This window comes from Oncorhynchus gorbuscha, linkage group LG07 (genome assembly GCF_021184085.1).
Source record: "Oncorhynchus gorbuscha isolate QuinsamMale2020 ecotype Even-year linkage group LG07, OgorEven_v1.0, whole genome shotgun sequence".
In the NCBI taxonomy this organism is placed as follows: domain Eukaryota; kingdom Metazoa; phylum Chordata; class Actinopteri; order Salmoniformes; family Salmonidae; genus Oncorhynchus; species Oncorhynchus gorbuscha.
Genome location: NC_060179.1, coordinates 2,924,777 through 2,943,610, shown reverse-complemented (window position 1 = coordinate 2,943,610; position 18,834 = coordinate 2,924,777). Strand labels below are relative to the sequence as shown.

At 46.0% G+C, this 18,834-nt stretch overlaps 1 protein-coding gene across 1 annotated transcript in view; it reads right to left on the bottom strand.

Moving 5' to 3' along the window:
- Positions 1-18,834, bottom strand: part of LOC124040465 (procollagen-lysine,2-oxoglutarate 5-dioxygenase 2-like) — a 99,827-nt gene that overhangs the window by 59,503 nt on the left and 21,490 nt on the right. Inside the window, exons 2-5 of the mRNA XM_046357689.1 lie at positions 18,371-18,483; positions 15,850-15,913; positions 13,612-13,709; positions 5,132-5,233 (exon numbers count right to left, since the gene is read on the bottom strand). Of these exons, the coding sequence (XP_046213645.1) occupies positions 5,132-5,233; positions 13,612-13,709; positions 15,850-15,913; positions 18,371-18,483 (377 nt within the window). The remainder of the gene's footprint in view (positions 1-5,131; positions 5,234-13,611; positions 13,710-15,849; positions 15,914-18,370; positions 18,484-18,834) is intronic.

Here is an 18,834-nt window from a genome sequence, read left to right as displayed (position 1 = left end):
CTAATATAGTCCTTTAAGTCTGAATTCCCTCCACTCAGACTAGTCTTCCCTCCACCCAAACTAATATAGTCCAGTAAGTCAAGTCTTTTTCTGAATAGCACAGCAGTGAGAAATGTCTGCGCCTCTCATCTCACCCTCAGCATCCAATAAATATCCTGCCCAGATGAGAGGCAGGCTTTTCCCGAGGACTTGTCCATTCCTTGTATTTAGTGGTAGTCTGGTGGAAGAGGGTTCATCGAGGACATCTTCTAGACATTCTCACAAAGATGTCTTTTATAAGGCGTGCTTGGCTTGTACGGAGTTAGCTCCAGATACAGTAAATACCGTGAATCCATTCCATTCATATAACTCACAGTGAAGTCTCTGCATGTGAAAAGAGCCTCTCTGAAGACATCAGAATTCAGTATACAATACCGGTCAAAAGTTTTAGAACTACTCATTCAAGGATTTTTCTTTATTTATTGTTTTACTATTTTCTACATTGTAGAATAACAACACAACTATAAAATTAACCAAAACAGTTTAAAAAAAAATCTAAATATATTTGAGATTTGAGATTCTTCAAAGTAGCCACTCTTTGCCTTGATGACACCTTTGCACACTCTTGTTCCCACATATGCTGAGCACTTGTTGTCTGCTTTTCCTTCACTCTGCAGTCCGACTCATCCCAAACCATCTCAATATGGTTGAGGTCGGGGGATTGTGGAGGCCAGGTCATCTGATGCAGCACTCCATCACTCTCCTTCTTGGTCAAATAGCCCTGACACAGCCTGGAGGTGTGTTGGGTCATTGTGCTGTTGAAAAACAAATGATAGTCCCACTAAGCTCAAACAGGTGGGATGGCGTATCACTGCAGAATGCTGTGGTAGGCATGCTGGTTAAGTGTCCCACACATGCGGAGATCATCCGTTCACCATCACACCTCCTCCTCCATGCTTCAAAGACGAACCACACATGCAGAGATCATCTGTTCCCCTACTGTGCGTTAAACAAAGACGCGGCGGTTGGAACCAAAAATCTCCAATTTGGACTCTGACCAAAGGACACATTTCCACTGGTCTAATGTCCATTGCTCGTGTTTCTTGGCCCATGCAAGTCTCTTCTTCTTAGTGTTTTCTTTGCAGCAATTCTACCATGAAGGCCTGATTCTCGCAGTCTCCTCTGAACAGTTGATGTTGAGATGTGTCTGTTACTTGAACTCTGTGAAGCATTTATCTGGGCTGCAATTTCTGAGGTTGGTAACTCTAATGAACTTATCTTCTGCAGTAGAGGTTACTCTGGGTCTTCCTTTCCTGTGGAAGTCCTCATGAAAGCCAGTTTCATCATAGCACTTGATGGTTTTTGGGACTGCACTGCAAAGATCATGAAATGTTCCATACTGATTAACCTTCATGTCTTAAAGTAATGATGGACTGGTCGTTTCTCTTTGCTTATTTGTGCTGTTCTTGCCATAATATGGACTTGGTCTTTTACCAAATAGAGCTATCGTCTGTATACCACCCCTACCTTGTCACAACACAACTGACAGACACATTCTAACAAACAGTTCTTACTCCTGTCACTGATATGAATCTCAAATATAAAATATATTTAGATTTGTTTAACACAGTTGATTCCTGTCACTGTTTTATGTCTATAAAGAAAAAACAAACAGGTGTTACTCCTGTCACTGATATGTCTATAGAGACAGTTACTCCTGTCATTCCATTGACTCCATTGTCTATAGAGACAGTTACTGTTTCCTGCTTCTAAACATTCACGGATATGTCAGACAGATAGAGACAGTTACTCCTGTCACTGATATGTCTATAGAGACAGTTACTCCTGTCACTGATATGTCTATAGAGACAGTTACTCCTGTCACTGATATGTATATAGAGACAGTTACTCCTGTCACTGATATGTCTATAGAGACAGTTACTCCTGTCACGGATATGTCCATAAAGACAGTTATTACTCCTGTCACTGATATGTCTATAGAGACAGTTACTCCTGTCACTGATATGTCTATAGAGACAGTTACTCCTGTCACTGATATGTCTATAGAGACAGTTACTCCTGTCACTGATATGTCTATAGAGACAGTTACTCCTGTCACTGATATGTCTATAGAGACAGTTACTCCTGTCACTGATATGTCTATAGAGACAGTTACTCCTGTCACTGATATGTCTATAGAGACAGTTACTCCTGTCACTGATATGTCTATAGAGACAGTTACTCCTGTCACTGATATGTCTATAGAGACAGTTACTCCTGTCACTGATATGTCTATAGAGACAGTTACTCCTGTCACTGATATGTCTATAGAGACAGTTACTCCTGTCACTGATATGTCTATAGAGACAGTTACTCCTGTCACTGATATGTCTATAGAGACAGTTACTCCTGTCACTGATATGTCTATAGAGACAGTTACTCCTGTCACTGATATGTCTATAGAGACAGTTACTCCTGTCACTGATATGTCTATAGAGACAGTTACTCTTGTCACTGATATGTCTGTTCAGACATTGCCTGCCTTGGCTGAGCTTTGTGGGAAAAAGAATCTGCTGACCGCAGTATTTTACCCCGGGTGGATACAAGTCCTACTGAGCCACTAAAACGATGGCTGGTTGACAGTGACACCCTTTTAAGTGAAGCTCAATGAAAACCCAAAAACCATTTCCTCTACCACAGCAGCTCTCTGCTTCCTCTAGCTAGAGTGCTTTTTTAGGAAGGGTCTACAGGGACCCAGGGAGCACCGTCTGTTATTATTGGGAGGTTACATGTTGTGTAGACCGGGCAAACGCATGTTTGTACATCCAAACCAGACATGATCGAGACACGCAGGTTAAAATAGCAAAACCAACATTTGCTGTTGCTAGCTCATTTGCCCGGGGATATACACATTGGGTTGTTATTTGACCTGAAATGCACAAGGTCCTTTTTTTCTGGATATTTGGAGAATTTTGACCCATTTTGAGTCACACAAAATAGTGTTTTCTCTACAACGTCATTTAATCCACAGATAAAAGAGGAAACTATTTGTTTCTAGTAATCACTCCTCCTTCAGTAGGAGGAGGAGGAGGAGTTGAGCGGAGGAGAGAGGAGGAGGAGAGAGGAGAGAGGAGGAGGAGAGAGATGGAGGAGAGGAGGAGAGAGGAGGAGGAGAAGAGGAGAGAGGAGGAGAGAGGAGGAGGAGAGGAGGAGAGAGGAGGAGAGAGGAGGAGGAGAGGAGGAGAGGAGGAGAGAGGAGGAGAGAGGAGGAGGAGAGGAGGAGAGAGGAGGAGGAGAGGAGGGGAGAGAGAGGAGGAGGAGAGAGGAGGAGGAGAGGAGGAGGAGAGAGAGGATGAGAGGAGGAGAGAGAGGAGGAGAGAGGAGAAAAAGAAGGAGGAGGAGTTAGGAGAAGGTGTTGGGGGAGGAGGAGAGAGGAGGAGAAGGAGGGGAACGAGGAGAGAGGAGGATATTTGATTTGATCAGGATCTATTTTAGTCCTCATTTGGACTAATCTCCCAAGATTAGTAAAATACCATTTATAATACGATCACATTTTCACATATAACTGTTACAAACAGACACTCTAACAATCTAAAATGATAGATTGATTCCATCATCTACCATAGTCCAGCACAACGTTCCTATGTATTGTATTTAAATGGTTTTAAAGTATTGTTTGAATGTATATTTTGAACGGTTTCTGGTTTGCTCAGATAAATGATTCAATATTTTTATTACTCTAAATCGAAATGTTATTTTTCCTATTTATCTTTTCTGTCTGGATAACAGATGGTGGACAATCTATTCCTGGTATTGACTGAATGTCTGTCTCTCACCAACTGAATAGCGCTGTGAATAGAGTTTGGCTGTTTTAAATGGTGTACATTATGAAATAAAATAGGCATGTTTTTTTTCAATGATCTTGTGGATTGATGACCATTGGCGCATGACTACAAAAGAAGAACCACATCTCCACCTTAAAACAACCCTTGCTGTTTTCTCCTGTGCAGCCTCCTCATGTCACATGCTGATGCATTTCCCCAGATCACAGGACAGTAGTTCACCTGACTCTGAATTCATGATTGTGTTATTTACTTAAGAATCTTTCCTGGTAAATATTTCGCTATCCTTCTGATCATACATGCAGTTAATATATATGTTTTTTAATAGATGAGTTATTTGAGACGACCATGATAAGCAGTTGTCTAGCTACACACTAGTTTAGTTTCTGACACTTCCTCAATTTGTACCCCCACCCTCTCCCCAATACTTAATTGAGAGGAGAAGGGGGAAGAAGAGGTGGAGGAGAGAGGAGGAGGAGGAGGAGGAGGAGGGGGGGAGAGTGGAAAAAGGTGAGGAGAAAGGAGGAGAGAGGAGGAGTTGGAGAGGGGAGGAGAGAGGAGAGAGGAGGAGTTGGAGAAGGAGAGAGGAGGAGAGAGAGAGGAGGAGTTGGAGAAGGAGAGAGGAGGAGAGAGGAGAGAGGAGGAGTTGGAGAAGGAGAGAGGAGGAGAGAGGAGAGAGGAGGAGTTGGAGAAGGAGAGAGGAGAGATATGGAGGGAGGAGGAGTTGGAGAAGGAGAGAGGAGGAGAGAGGAGGAGTTGGAGAAGGAGAGAGGAGAGATAAGGAGGGAGGAGAGAGGAGGAGAGGAGAGGAAAAAGGTTGAGGAGAGGAGAGGAGAGGAGAGTGGATGAAGAGGGAGGAGGATGGGAGAGGAGAGGAGAGGAGATGACGAGGGAGGAGGATGGGGAGGAGAGGAGAGGAGAGGAGAGGAGAGGAGAGGAGAGGAGAGGAGAGGAGAGGGAGGGAGGAGGATGGGAGAGGAGAGGAGATGAAGAGGGAGGAGGATGGGAGAGGAGAGGAGATGAAGAGGGAGGAGGATGGGAGAGGAGAGGACAGGAGATGAAGAGGTAGGGATGGGAGAGGAGAGGAGAGGAGAGGACAGGAGAGGAGAGGACAGGAGAGGAGAGGAGAGGGAGGAGGAGGGAGAGGAGAGGAGAGGAGAGGAGAGGAGAGGGAGGAGGATGGGAGAGGAGAGGACAGGACAGGAGAGGAGAGGAGAGGACAGGAGAGGAGAGGAGAGGAGAGGAGAGGAGAGGAGAGGAGAGGAGAGGAGAGGAGAGGAGAGGAGAGGAGTAAATCTCAGGATTCTCACTTTGAGCTGAGACAAATCCACCATGTTGTGGTCACAGACGCCACAGCCTCTCTCGTAGTTCCAGGCGTTGGGGATGTAGTTTCCTAGATAGTTCAAATACATCTGGAAGAAGAAAAAAAACTAATAAATCATCACATGAATGATCAAAGAAACCACGTGGTTATTTTAAAGTTTAATTATCCTTTACAAAAACATTCTATATTAGAAATAGAGGATGATTTCATCCCATGAGAAGCATATTCCGTCCATGTGGTGAATCAGAGCCGCTCAGTTGGCCTGCGTTCCAAATGGCATCCTATCCTCTCGACAGTGCACTACTCTTCGCCCTGTGGGGTCGTAATGTAGGACTCTAGTGAGAGGGTCAGTCTGGACTGAGAGAGGTCACTGACAGTTCAAAGCAGACGATTAAAGCCCGGAGCACTCATATACATTTCCTCCGTCAAATCTACACTGACTAAATGCACTGTAATTATCCTGTCTGAAGTCACTTCCCAGAATGTAGCTGTATTCAACACGTTTTTATAGGTGTTCTAGTTTAATACACGGAGAGAAGGATATTCCCCTCATGTCAACGTGACCTGGAGACAGAAACGGACAGCAGTTTGGACACACAGTAATTCATAAGATATGTGATCCAATGAAAGATATCCTCATAGTGCGCACACACACACACAGACGCACGCACACACACACACACACACACACACACACACACACACACACACACACACACACACACACACACACACACACACACACACACACACACACACACACACACACACACACACACACACACACACACACACACACACACACACACACACACTGGAAGCACTTTAACAACAGTAGTGTTTGGATTCACTTCTTAGGCTAAACAACAACAGATTCTCTGGCAACTAATACATGACAGAGCTGTTGGAGGTTGACTCTGTGTATGCTGTGTGTGTTTGTGGTTGTGATTACTGGAAGCTAGGGATTATACACTTCATCTCGTCTGACGACAACAACCACACTACAGATGTCTTCGAAATGCAACTAACCCAGACTTTATTCAAAGATAATCCAGTTAAATTGTTGTGGAAATCCCAGATTAAGAGATGTAATCCCAGATGAATAGATGTAATCCCAGATTAAGATATTTAATCCCAGATTAAGATATTTAAGGCCAAATTAAGAGATGTAATGCCAGATTAAGAGATGTAATGCCAGATTAAGAGATGTAATCCCAGATTAAGAGATGTAATCCCAGATTAAGATATTTAATCCCAAATTAAGAGATGTAATCCCAGATTAAGAGATGTAATCACAGATTAATATATTTAATCCCTAATTAAGAGATGTAATCCCAGATTAAGAGATTAAGTAATTATGCTGTACCTGAAACAGAGGAACAGGTCAATGGGCGGAAAACTATCACTCCTACCCAAAAAAGAAAGTGAAATCCCTCTCCCCATCTCCCCGTTTCTCTATCTCTCTCTCTCCATCTCTCTCATCTCTCCATCTCTCCATCTCTCCATCCCTCTCCTCATCTCTCCATCTCTCTCCCCATCTCTCTCTCTCCATCTCTAAATCTCTCTCCCCATCTCTCTCCCCATCTCTCTCCCCTTCTCTACATATCTCTCCCCATCTCTTCATCTCTCTCTCCATCTTTCTCTCCATCTCTACATCTCTCTCCCCATCTCTCCATCTATCTCCCCATCTCTACATCTCTCTCTCCATCTCTACATCTCTCTCCATCTCTCTCCCCATCTCTCCATCTCTCTCCCCATCTCTATATCTCTCTCTCCATCTCCCCATCTCTCTCCCCATCTCTCTCCCTGTCTCTCTCTCTCTCCATCTCTAAATCTCTCTCCCCATCTCTCCATCTCTCTCCCCATCTCTCTCTCTCCATCTCTACATCTCTCCCCATCTCTCTCCCCATCTCTACATCTCTCTCCCCATCTCTATATCTCTCTCTCCATCTCTCTCTCCCCATCTCTCCCCATCTCTCCCCATCTCTATATCTCTCTCTCCATCTCTCTCCCCATCTCTCTCTCTCCATCTCTACATCTCTCCCCATCTCTCCATCTCTCTCCCCATCTCTACATCTCTCTCCCCATCTCTATATCTCTCTCTCCATCTCCCCAACTCTCTCTACATCTCTCTCTCCCCATCTCTCTCTCTCCATCTCTCCATCTCTCTCCCCATCTCTGGGGGTCTGTAGATCTAACCAGGCTGGGCTGCACATCCTTGGGCCTTAGCGAGCTCCAACTCCAGCCTGCCTGGAGGCTTAGAAACCGTTGAGGCTAGCTGGACTGACTAGGCTCCTGGACTATGTTAGCTTCCCAAAAGGCACCCTATCTCCCATATAGTGCACCATTTTAGACCAGAGCCCTATGGCACCCTATTCCCTATATAGTACACTACTTTGACCAGGGCCCTTTGGGAATAGTAGCCATTTGGGAAGCACTTTAGGAGTGAATGCAGCAGATGGTTCTGTTGTTGTGGAGAATGACTCAACACTGTGGTGGGTGTGTTTGATGACGTGTGGTGGATACCAGAGAAGAGTGATGGGGCAGAAAGAGGGCTGTGAAGAAAAGGCCAGAGGGATAGAAAAGCCTCCCAAGACAACGTATCTACCAGAAATATCATCAGAACTCACTGACCTCAGAGCTATGGAACTGCTAATGGGGGTGAGATGGAGAGAGAGGTTTAGGGAGAGGGAGAGGGAGAGGGAGAGGAGAGAGAGGTTTAGGGAGAGGGAGAGAGAGGTTTAGGGGCAGGGAGAGGGAGAGGTTTAGGGGCAGGGAGAGGGAGAGGGAGAGGAATGGAGGGATCGAGGGAAGGGTTGGTAGGGATCGAGGGAGGGGTTGGTAGGGATCGAGGGAAGGGTTGGTAGGGATCGAGGGAAGGGTTGGTAGGGATCGAGGGAAGGGTTGGTAGGGATCGAGGGAAGGGTTGGTAGGGATCGAGGGAAGGGTTGCTAGGGATCGAGGAAGGGTTGGTAGGGATCGAGGGAGGGGTTGGTAGGGATCGAGGGAGGGGTTGGTAGGGATCGAAGGAGGGGTTGGTAGGGATCAAGGGAGGGGTTGGTAGGGATCGAGGGAGGGGTAGGTAGGGATCGATGGGAGGGGTTGGTAGGGATCGATGGAGGGGTTGGTAGGGATAAAGGGAGGGAGGTAGGGATCAAGGGAGGGGGGGTTGGTAGGGATCGATGGAGGAGGGGTTGGTAGGGATCAAGGGAGGGGTTGGTAGGGATCAAGGGAGGGGTTGGTAGGGATCGAGGGAGGGGGTTCTAGGGATCAATAGAGGGGGAGGTAGGGATCAATGGAGGGGGAGGTAGGGATCAATGGAGGGGGAGGTAGGGATCAATAGAGGGGGAGGTAGGGATCAATAGAGGGGGAGGTAGGGATCAATAGAGGGGAGGTAGGGATCAATGGAGGGGGAGGTAGGGATCAATAGAGGGGGAGGTAGGGATCAATAGAGGGGAGGTAGGGATCAATAGAGGGGAGGTAGGGATCAATAGAGGGGGAGGTAGGGATCAATAGAGGGGGAGGTAGGGATCAATAGAGGGGGAGGTAGGGATCAATGGAGGGGGAGGTAGGGATCAATAGAGGGGGGAGGTAGGGATCAATAGAGGGGAGGTAGGGATCAATAGAGGGGGAGGTAGGGATCAATAGAGGGGGAGGTAGGGATCAATGGAGGGGGAGGTAGGGATAAATAGAGGGGGAGGTAGGGATCAATAGAGGGGGAGGTAGGGATCAATAGAGGGGAGGTAGGGATCAATAGAGGGGGAGGTAGGGATCAATGGAGGGGGGGTGGTAGGGATCAATGGAGGGGGTGGTAGGGATCAATAGAGGGGGTGGTAGGGATCAATAGAGGGGGAGGTAGGGATCAATGGAGGGGGAGGTAGGGATCAATGGGGGAGGTAGGGATCAAAAGGGGGAGGTAGAGATCAATGGAGGGGGGAGGTATAGTGAGAGATGGAAGTAAGGAAGAGGGAGTGAGAGGGAAAGGCCGTCAGGGAGTGAGGAGGGAGTGTTATTAAACTTTGGCCGGACCTTACTCCTCCACATAATGACCGGCTGGATTCCAGAGAAGTTCCCTCCGCACAGATTCTAAAGAACCCCATAACGTCCCCCCTTACATACGTTTTGCAAGGTAATGTTGATTGGAAGGTCTTTTACTTCAGCATCACTGTGTAGCATGCATACAGCTCCTTTCAGTGCATGGTATGTAACGCCTAACTGGGCTCACTAGTAGTACTACATAGTATCACACTCAGATACACGTTAACAGCAGCGTCATTTATTGGCTTGGCGACATCTCGTAACATCTTCCTTTACCCAACAAATGAAGATAACTCCTCCTCGACTCATCAACAGGAGAACTGGGGTTAAACCCTTGCCAATGAAAACATTACACTAGTAACAAAAACATAGAACTGTATACTTATTCAAGTATCTTAAATAAGCATCAACTTTAAAGTCAATAAGCAGACTAACCTCTTCCCTCTTACAAAAAAAAAATACAAAAAAAATATAATCTTTTAAAGAACATAGTCTCTGGAGAAACTGACAGGCGACGTGATATTTGTCCTGGTTCTGGTGTTCTGGTGTTCTGGTGTTCTAGTGTTCTGGTGTTCTGGTGTTCTGGTGTTCTAGTGTTCTGGTGTTCTGGTGTTCTAGTGTTCTGGTGTTCTAGTGTTCTGGTGTTCTAGTGTTCTGGTGTTCTAGTGTTCTGGTGTTCTGGTGTTCTGGTGTTCTGGTGTGTTTTCAGGCAGTGGAGCTGCTGCCACATCAGCAGTCTGTTGTTCACCACCTGCAGGGTTGGCGGGATCGTTCCATGGTCCTCAGTCATCCTCACCCGTGTTTGATTGGTGGTCGTTCGGGGGGCGGGGCCCTGAGTTGTTCAGTCACTGGACGAATGTCTCTTCTGTTTCTGCTGTATTTTTTACAGTTCACTAGTACTTCATTACGAACGGCCACTGAGTTGATCAGTGAATATGTCCAGCGTCCAAGTTGGCTGAGTCGTTGGGGTGGAACATAACGCTTAGCGTTTGTCCTTGGATGATGTTGGGCATCTGTGTCATAGTGGTGTTTTTGCTGTCAATTATGTTTTGTACCACTTGGGGTTTGAGCAGTTTTTTTCATGGTGGGATCGTCTGAACACCTAGAAAACGGTTAAGTCCCACTGTTGGGTTATTCCTCCATTCCAACACTCCTTTCCATGGGTCTTCACTATCCATCGCAGCCTTTTTCTTAGGAGAATTTTTGGCCATTTTCACTGTTGACTCCAGCTTTGCCATTGCTTTGGCTTTGATACGGCGATGCCTTCACATGTTTAAAGTCCCACTCATCAGCACATTTTATCAAGTCCGGAGAAAGGGGGCCCCTTACTAGAAACGCTGTGTCTGCTGAACTTCTTTCAACGATGGGGTCTGATGTGGTGTCTCTTCTGGAGGGATTTGGTGGGGGGATGAGTGTCTCCTTGTGTTGTCTCTTCTGGGGGATGAGTGTCTCCTTGTGGTGTCTCTTCTGGGGGTGAGTGTCTCCTTGTGGTGTCTCTTCTGGGGGATTTGGTGGGGGGATGAGTGTCTCCTTGTGTTGTCTCTTCTAGAGGGATTTGGTGGGGGGATGAGTGTCTCCTTGTGGTGTCTCTTCTAGAGTGAGTTACAGGTGGGGGGGTGTCTCCTTGTGTTGTCTCTTCTAGAGGGATTTGGTGGGGGGGAGTGTATCCTTGTGTTGTCTCTTCTGGGGGATGAGTGTCTCCTTGTGGTGTCTCTTCTGGGGGATGAGTGTCTCCTTGTGGTGTCTCTTCTGGGGGATTTGGTGGGGGGGATGAGTGTCTCCTTGTGTTGTCTCTTCTAGAGGGATTTGGTGGGGGGATGAGTGTCTCCTTGTGGTGTCTCTTCTAGAGTGAGTTACAGGTGGGGGGGGGGTGTCTCCTTGTGTTGTCTCTTCTAGAGGGATTTGGTGGGGGGGATGAGTGTCTCCTTGTGTTGTCTCTTCTAGAGTGAGTTACAGGTGGCACATTTGCTGATAAAGACCTTTTCGTCCTCCATACTCTTAGGCCAGAAAACAGCATCACGTGCCTTTCTGAATAATGGCCTCTTTGCAGCCTTATCAATATTCTCTGCAGTCACTTGGAGTTGGTATCTTTGTAGCCTTATCAACATTCTCTGCAGTCCTTATCAATATTCTCTGCAGTCGTGCAGTCACTTGGAGTTGGTATCTTTGTAGCCTTATCAACATTCTCTGCAGTCACTTGGAGTTGATATCTTGTGAGTAGGGATTTCTTGAAGATCATCTCAAGCGGTTTGTGGTGGCTGTATATTGTGATGAACTCTCTGCCACACAGATACTGGTCAAACTGGTCACGTGCAAAAGCAATAGAGAGACATTCAATGTGTGCATATCTTTCTTCTGTCTGAGTCAATGTTGTGGAGGCGAAAAGCTACAGGTTGTCCTTTCTGTAGAAGGGCTGCACCCAAACCTGCCTCACTGGCATCACACTGCCGTGTGAGTTCATCATTCAGGTTCGTAGTATTTGAGCACCAGGTGTTGTGACTGTTTGATAGTCTCAACTGCTGCTATCCGTGTCCAGTAAATGTCCCTGTCAGTCAGTCTTCTGAGCGGTTCACACACAGCAGATAGGCGGGGGGAGGGGGATGGGGGTGGCATGAATTTTGCAAAGATGGTTCACAAACCCCAACTTGAAATCGGTCGGTGTTAACCCATGTTCTGTTTATTTTCTCTGGGTCAATGGCGAATGCCCTCTGTGTTGAGAAAGATGACCCATGTATATCACACAAGGTAGCGTGTTTTTAATGCTGCGTGGTGAGCAGGTGGAGTTTCTATTGGTTCAGCTTCAGGTTGAACTCTGTGCAGGACAACTGTAAGGTTTCTGTCACCATCTGACATCGCCTCTTCCTGTTTGTCACCACATCCAGAGATCCCGCTCACTCCTCTCAGTGCCTGTAGTAGTCCTTCACCACTGTCTGTGCTGGTAATATTCAGCTGCTGGCTTGATTCCAAATGTCATTCTCAGGCATCTATACCTGCCTACTACTTCCTGTCCAGGAAGTTGTAAGATAGATGCCCACTTCATCAAGTTTGACTTGCCAATATCCATCTTTGTCATTGAGTACTGAGAATATCTTTGAGAATATCTTTGAGAATATCTTTGAGAATATCTTTGAGAATATCTTTGAGAAAATCTTTGAGAATATCTTTGAGAATATCTTTGAGAATATCTTTGAGAATATCTTTGGATATTTTGTTTAGAATCTTAGAATCTTCTATTGTGGCCGTCTGGACGTGCGATCTCAGTAAGGCTTTTGTTGACTGCACTGGGGTGCATGTATATTCGTAGTTAATCCTGTTTTTCAATGACAAACCATTTTGCTGATCCATGGTGTTGGCTCTGATGATTTCCGTGATAATGTCTGCATTGTCCATTGAATGTATGGCCTTTGTGATCTTTACCTTCAGTGGAATAGGCATTCAGTCTTGGTAGCTGCTACACAGGCCTTCGGAGGGCTGCGCAGTCTGCTTCTAGGTGTAGCTCTCCAGGGAGGCATCCAAGCCCATGGAGCACGTCCTTGTACTTGGAGATAATGTCCTCAGTTGTCATGGTGACCTCAACGGACGTGATATAACACATATTTGGGGTTCATATGTAGTAAAGCTGTATCACTGAACAGGATTCTGCAGAATCCCTGCCTCTAGAGAGCTGTCAGTACACAGCTCGGTCCTTCTGTAGCTCAGTTGGTAGAGCATGGCGCTTGTAACGCCAGGGTAGTGGGTTCGATTCCCGGGACCACCCATACGTAGAATGTATGCACACATGACTTTAAGTCGCTTTGGATAAAAGCGTCTGCTAAATGGCATATATTATTATTATATTATTATTGGAAGACCTTCTCACAATTTCAATGAGATTTACACTGTTTTAAACTATGCCATTTTTTTATTTTATAAATGTGTAGCCTACTTGGACAGAAGCTCAGAAAGTCAGCCAGAAAGCAAACCTTCCAGGCATATCCCCCTCCATCGATCCCGATCCCCACCTCCCCCTCCATCGATCCCCATCGATCCCCACCTCCCCTCCATCGATCCCCACCTCCCCCTCCATCGATCCCTACCTCCCCCCTCCATCGATACCCACCGATCCCCACCCCCCTCCATCGATCCCCACCTCCCCACTCCATCGATCCCTACCTCCCCCTCCATCGATACCCACCTCCCCCTCCATCGATCCCCACCTCCCCCTCCATCGATCCCTACCAACCCCCCGATGTTATCATTCATTCCAACTACAATGAAGAAATATGAAACACTGACATGATTCAGCAAGGCTGGTTCTGTTTTCTCCAGAAACAGAGATGGAAACTGGTTCTAAACTGTGGCCATGGATCCGTACCCAGACACCTGGAAAGTGGTTATTACCGTGGATGGTTCCGGGCATGTTGGAAATGTTAATATTGTCTTACTCACTTTGGTGTTTGCGTTGCCATGGATGACCACTGGCAGGGTGTCGTAAACAGTGTTTCTCACTCGGGCACTCTTCGTTCCAAACTTCAAGAGAACCTCGTCTGCAGTGGGAGAGAGTAGAACAGAAGAACAGCAGGGTTCAACATGCTGGATATTGTAGGGAGAGAGAAGAACAACAGGGTTCAACATGCTGGATATTGTAGGGAGAGAGAAGAACAACAGGGTTCAACATGCTGGATATTGTAGGGAGAGAGAAGAACAGCAGGGTTCAACATGCTGGATATTGTAGGGAGAGAGAAGAACAACAGGGTTCAACATGCTGGATACTGTAAGGAGAGAGAAGAACAGCAGGGTTCAACATGCTGGATATTGTAGGGAGAGAGAAGAACAACAGGGTTCAACATGCTGGATACTGTAAGGAGAGAGAAGAACAGCAGGGTTCAACATGCTGGATATTGTAGGGGAGAGAAGAACAACAGGGTTCAGAGCAGTCCTGGGCCAGGGCCTCTCTTATCTAAAACCAACAAGGGTTTGCAAAATGACGATAACTTTCCCAAAACTGACAGGTTTTCCAGAAAACCTGGTTGGAAGTCTTGATTTCCTGCATATTCCCTTCTTATTACAGGGAATCTGCCAACCAGGATTTCTGGAAAACCTGGGAATTTTGAAAAAGTTACCAGGATTTTGCAACCTTAACCCTCTCTTATATGGCTGTCACAAGGCTCTGTCTGGGCTCTGTCAGGGCTCTGTCAGGGCTCTGTCAGGGCTCTGTGTGGGCTCTGTGTGGGCTCTGTCAGGGCTCTATCTGGGCTCTGTCAGGGCTCTGTCTGGGCTCTGTCAGGGCTCTGTCTGGGCTCTGTCTGGGCTCTGTCAGGGCTCTGTCAGGGCTCTGTCTGGGCTCTGTCTGGGCTCTGTCTGGGCTCTGTCTGGGCTCTATCTGGGCTCTATCTGGGCTCTGTGTGGGCTCTGTGTGGGCTCTGTCAGGGCTCTGTCAGGGCTCTGTCAGGGCTCTATCTGGGCTCTGTCTGGGCTCTGTGTGGGCTCTGTCAGGGCTCTGTCAGGGCTCTGTCTGGGCTCTGTCTGGGCTCTGTGTGGGCTCTGTCAGGGCTCTATCTGGGCTCTGTCAGGACTCTATCTGTGCTCTGTGTGGGCTCTGTCTGGGCTCTGTCAGGGCTCTGTCAGGGCTCTGTCTGGGCTCTATCAGGGCTCTGTCTGGGCTCTGTCAGGGCTCTGTCTGGGCTCTGACTGGGCTCTGTCAGGGCTCTGTCTGGGCTCTGTCTGGGCTCTGTGGGCTCTGTGTGGGCTCTGTCAGGGCTCTGTGTGGGCTCTGTGTGGCCTCTGTCTGGGCTCTGTCAGGGCTCTGTCAGGGCTCTGTCTGGGCTCTGTCTTGGCTCTGTCAGGGCTCTGTCTGGGCTCTGTCTGGGCTCTGTCAGGGCTCTGTCAGGGCTCTGTCAGGGCTCTGTCAGGGCTCTGTGTGGGCTCTGTCTGGGCTCTGTCTGGGCTCTGTCTGGGCTCTATCTGGGCTCTGTCTGGGCTCTGTCTGGGCTCTGTCTGGGCTCTGTCTGGGCTCTGTCTGGGCTCTGTCTTTTCCCACATATTAATACGTTACAGCCTTATTCTGAAAGTGATTAAATTACATATTTCCCTCATCAATCTACACACAATACCCCATAATGACAACGCAATAACAGATTATAACATTTTTGCATATATATATATATATATAAAACAGAAATACCTTATTTACATAAGTATTCTGACCCTTTGCTATGAGACTCGACATTGAGCTCAGGTGCACCCTGTTTCCATTAATCAGGGAAAAGGCGTTCCTCTGTGGAATGGAAACCGTATAGTTTACAGTAATAAGGCGTTCCTCTGTGGAATGGAAACCGTATAGTTTACAGTAATAAGGCGTTCCTCTGTGGAATGGAAACCGTATAGTTTACAGTAATAAGGCGTTACTCTGTGGAATGGAAACCGTATAGTTTACAGTAATAAGGCGTTCCTCTGTGGAATGGAAACCGTATAGTTTACAGTAATAAGGCGTTCCTCTGTGGAATGGAAACCGTATAGTTTACAGTAATAAGGTGTTCCTCTGTGGAATGGAAACCGTATAGTTTACAGTAATAAGGCGTTACTCTGTGGAATGGAAACCGTATAGTTTACAGTAATAAGGCGTTCCTCTGTGGAATGGAAACCATATAGTTTACAGTAATAAGGCGTTCCTCTGTGGTAACTCACCAATTGCTCCATTTAAATTCTGGAAAATCTGAGACTTGTGGTCCAAACCAATGTTCAAATTCTCCTGAAAACACAGAGAAAACAGAACACAAAAATTACAAGAGTACTTTATATAACCTACCCTCTGTAAAGGGACCAGGTATATAACCTACCCTCTGTAAAGGGACCAGGTATATAACCTACCCTCTGTAAAGGGACCAGGTATATAACCTACCCTCTGTAAAGGGACCAGGTACATAACCTACCCTCTGTAAAGGGACCAGGTATATAACCTACCCTCTGTAAAGGGACCAGGTATATAACCTACCCTCTGTAAAGGGACCAGGTATATAACCTACCCTCTGTAAAGGGACCAGGTATATAACCTACCCTCTGTAAAGGGACCAGGTATATAACCTACCCTCTGTAAAGGGACCAGGTATATAACCTACCCTCTGTAAAGGGACCAGGCATATAACCTACCCTCTGTAAAGGGACCAGGTATATAACCTACCCTCTGTAAAGGGACCAGGTATATAACCTACCCTCTGTAAAGGGACCAGGTATATAACCTACCCTCTGTAAAGGGACCAGGTATATAACCTACCCTCTGTAAAGGGCCCAGGTATATAACTGTAAAGGGTCCAGGTATATAACTGTAAAGGGTCCAGGTATATAACAGTAAAGGGTCCAGGTATATAACTGTAAAGGGTTCAGGTATATAACTGTAAAGGGTCCAGGTATATAACTGTAAAGGGTCCAGGTATACAACTGTAAAGGGTCCAGGTATACAACTGTAAAGGGTCCAGGTATATAACTGTAAAGGGTAAGGGTATATAACTGTAAAGGGTCTAGGTATATAACTGTAAAGGGTCCAGGTATACAACTGTAAAGGGTCCAGGTATACAACTGTAAAGGGTCCAGGTATACAACTGTAAAGGGTCCAGGTATATTACTTTAAAGGGTACGGGTATATATAAGTGTAAAGGGTCCAGGTATATAACTGTAAAGGGTCCAGGTATATAACTGTAAAGGGTCCAGGTATATAACTGTAAAGGGTCCAGGTATATAACTGTAAAGGGTCCAGGTATACAACTGTAAAGGGTCCAGGTATACAACTGTAAAGGGTCCAGGTATACAACTGTAAAGGGTCCAGGTATATTACTTTAAAGGGTACGGGTATATATAAGTGTAAAGGGTCCAGGTATATAACTGTAAAGGGTCCAGGTTATATAACTGTAAAGAGCCCAGGTATATAACTGTAAAGGGCCCAGGTATATAACTGTAAAGGGCCCAGGTATATAACTGTAAAGGGTCCAGGTATATAACTGTAAAGGGTCCAGGTATATAACTGTAAAGGGTCCAGGTATATACCTGTAAAGGGTCCAGGTATGTAACTGTAAAGGGTCCAGGTATATAACTATAAAGGGTTCAGGTATATAACTGTAAAGGGTCAAGGTATATAACTGTAAAGGGTATGGGTATATAACTGTAAAGGGTAAGGGTATATAACTGTAAAGGGTCCAGGTATATAACTGTAAAGGGTCAAGGTATATAACTGTAAAGGGCCCAGGTATATAACTGTAAAGGGTTCAGGTATATAACTGTAAAGGGTCCAGGTATATAACTGTAAAGGGTCCAGGTATATAACTGTAAAGGGCCCAGGTATATAACTGTAAAGGGCCCAGGTATATAACTGTAAAGGGTCAAGGTATATAACTGTAAAGAGTCCAGGTATATAACTGTAAAGGGTCCAGGTATACAACTGTAAAGGGCCCAGGTATATAACTGTAAAGGGCCCAGGTATACAACTGTAAAGGGCCCAGGTATACAACTGTAAAGGGCCCAGGTATATAACTGTAAAGGGTCAAGGTATATAACTGTAAAGGGTATGGGTATATAACTGTAAAGGGTAAGGGTATATAACTGGAAAGGGTCCAGGTATATAACTGTAAAGGGCCCAGGTATATAACTGTAAAGGGCCCAGGTATATAACTGTAAAGGGTTCAGGTATATAACTGTAAAGGGTCCAGGTATATAACTGTAAAGGGTCCAGGTATACAACTGTAAAGGGCCCAGGTATATAACTGTAAAGGGTCAAGGTATATAACTGTAAAGGGTCCAGGTATATAACTGTAAAGGGTCCAGGTATATAACTGTAAAGGGCCCAGGTATATAACTGTAAAGGGTCAAGGTATATAACTGTAAAGGGTCCAGGTATATAACTGTAAAGGGTCCAGGTATATAACTGTAAAGGGTCAAGGTATATAACTGTAAAGGGTCCAGGTATATAACTGTAAAGGGCCCAGGTATATAACTGTAAAGGGTCCAGGTATATAACTGTAAAGGGTCCAGGTATATAACTGTAAAGGGCCCAGGTATACAACTGTAAAGGGCCCAGGTATATAACTGTAAAGGGTCAAGGTATATAACTGTAAAGGGTCCAGGTATATAACTGTAAAGGGCAGGTTTAATTTAGCAGATGATTTACAGTACCATGAGTGCTTACATTAGCCATTAGCCACACAGGACCTATACTCACCCTCTGAAAAGAGTCCAGGTATATTTTGGTGTAGAATAGCTGATCGTCATCGTTGTCGTGAAGGTTCCACTGCTCGACAATCTTGTTCACATATGGGGCGTAACCGATGATGCCTAGAGGTTAAACCCAGATGGAGTTAAAAGCAGATTGAGTTAAAACCAGATTGACCTAACACATTGGGTCATTGTGTAGTGTAGGGTGTAGTGTATGGTGTACTATAGGGTGTAGTGTGGTATATATAGGGTGTAGTATATGGTGTAGTATAGGGTGTAGTATATGGTGTAGTAAAGGGTATTTTATATGATGACCTCTGGTCCTTTTGTCTCTTCCTCTAGCATATTTACCACAGCTGTAAAGTAACCTACCCAACCCTGGTCATGATGACCTCTGGTCCTTCTTCTCTCTTCCTCTAGCGTATTTACCACAGCTGTAAAGTAACCTACCCAACCCTGGTCATGATGACC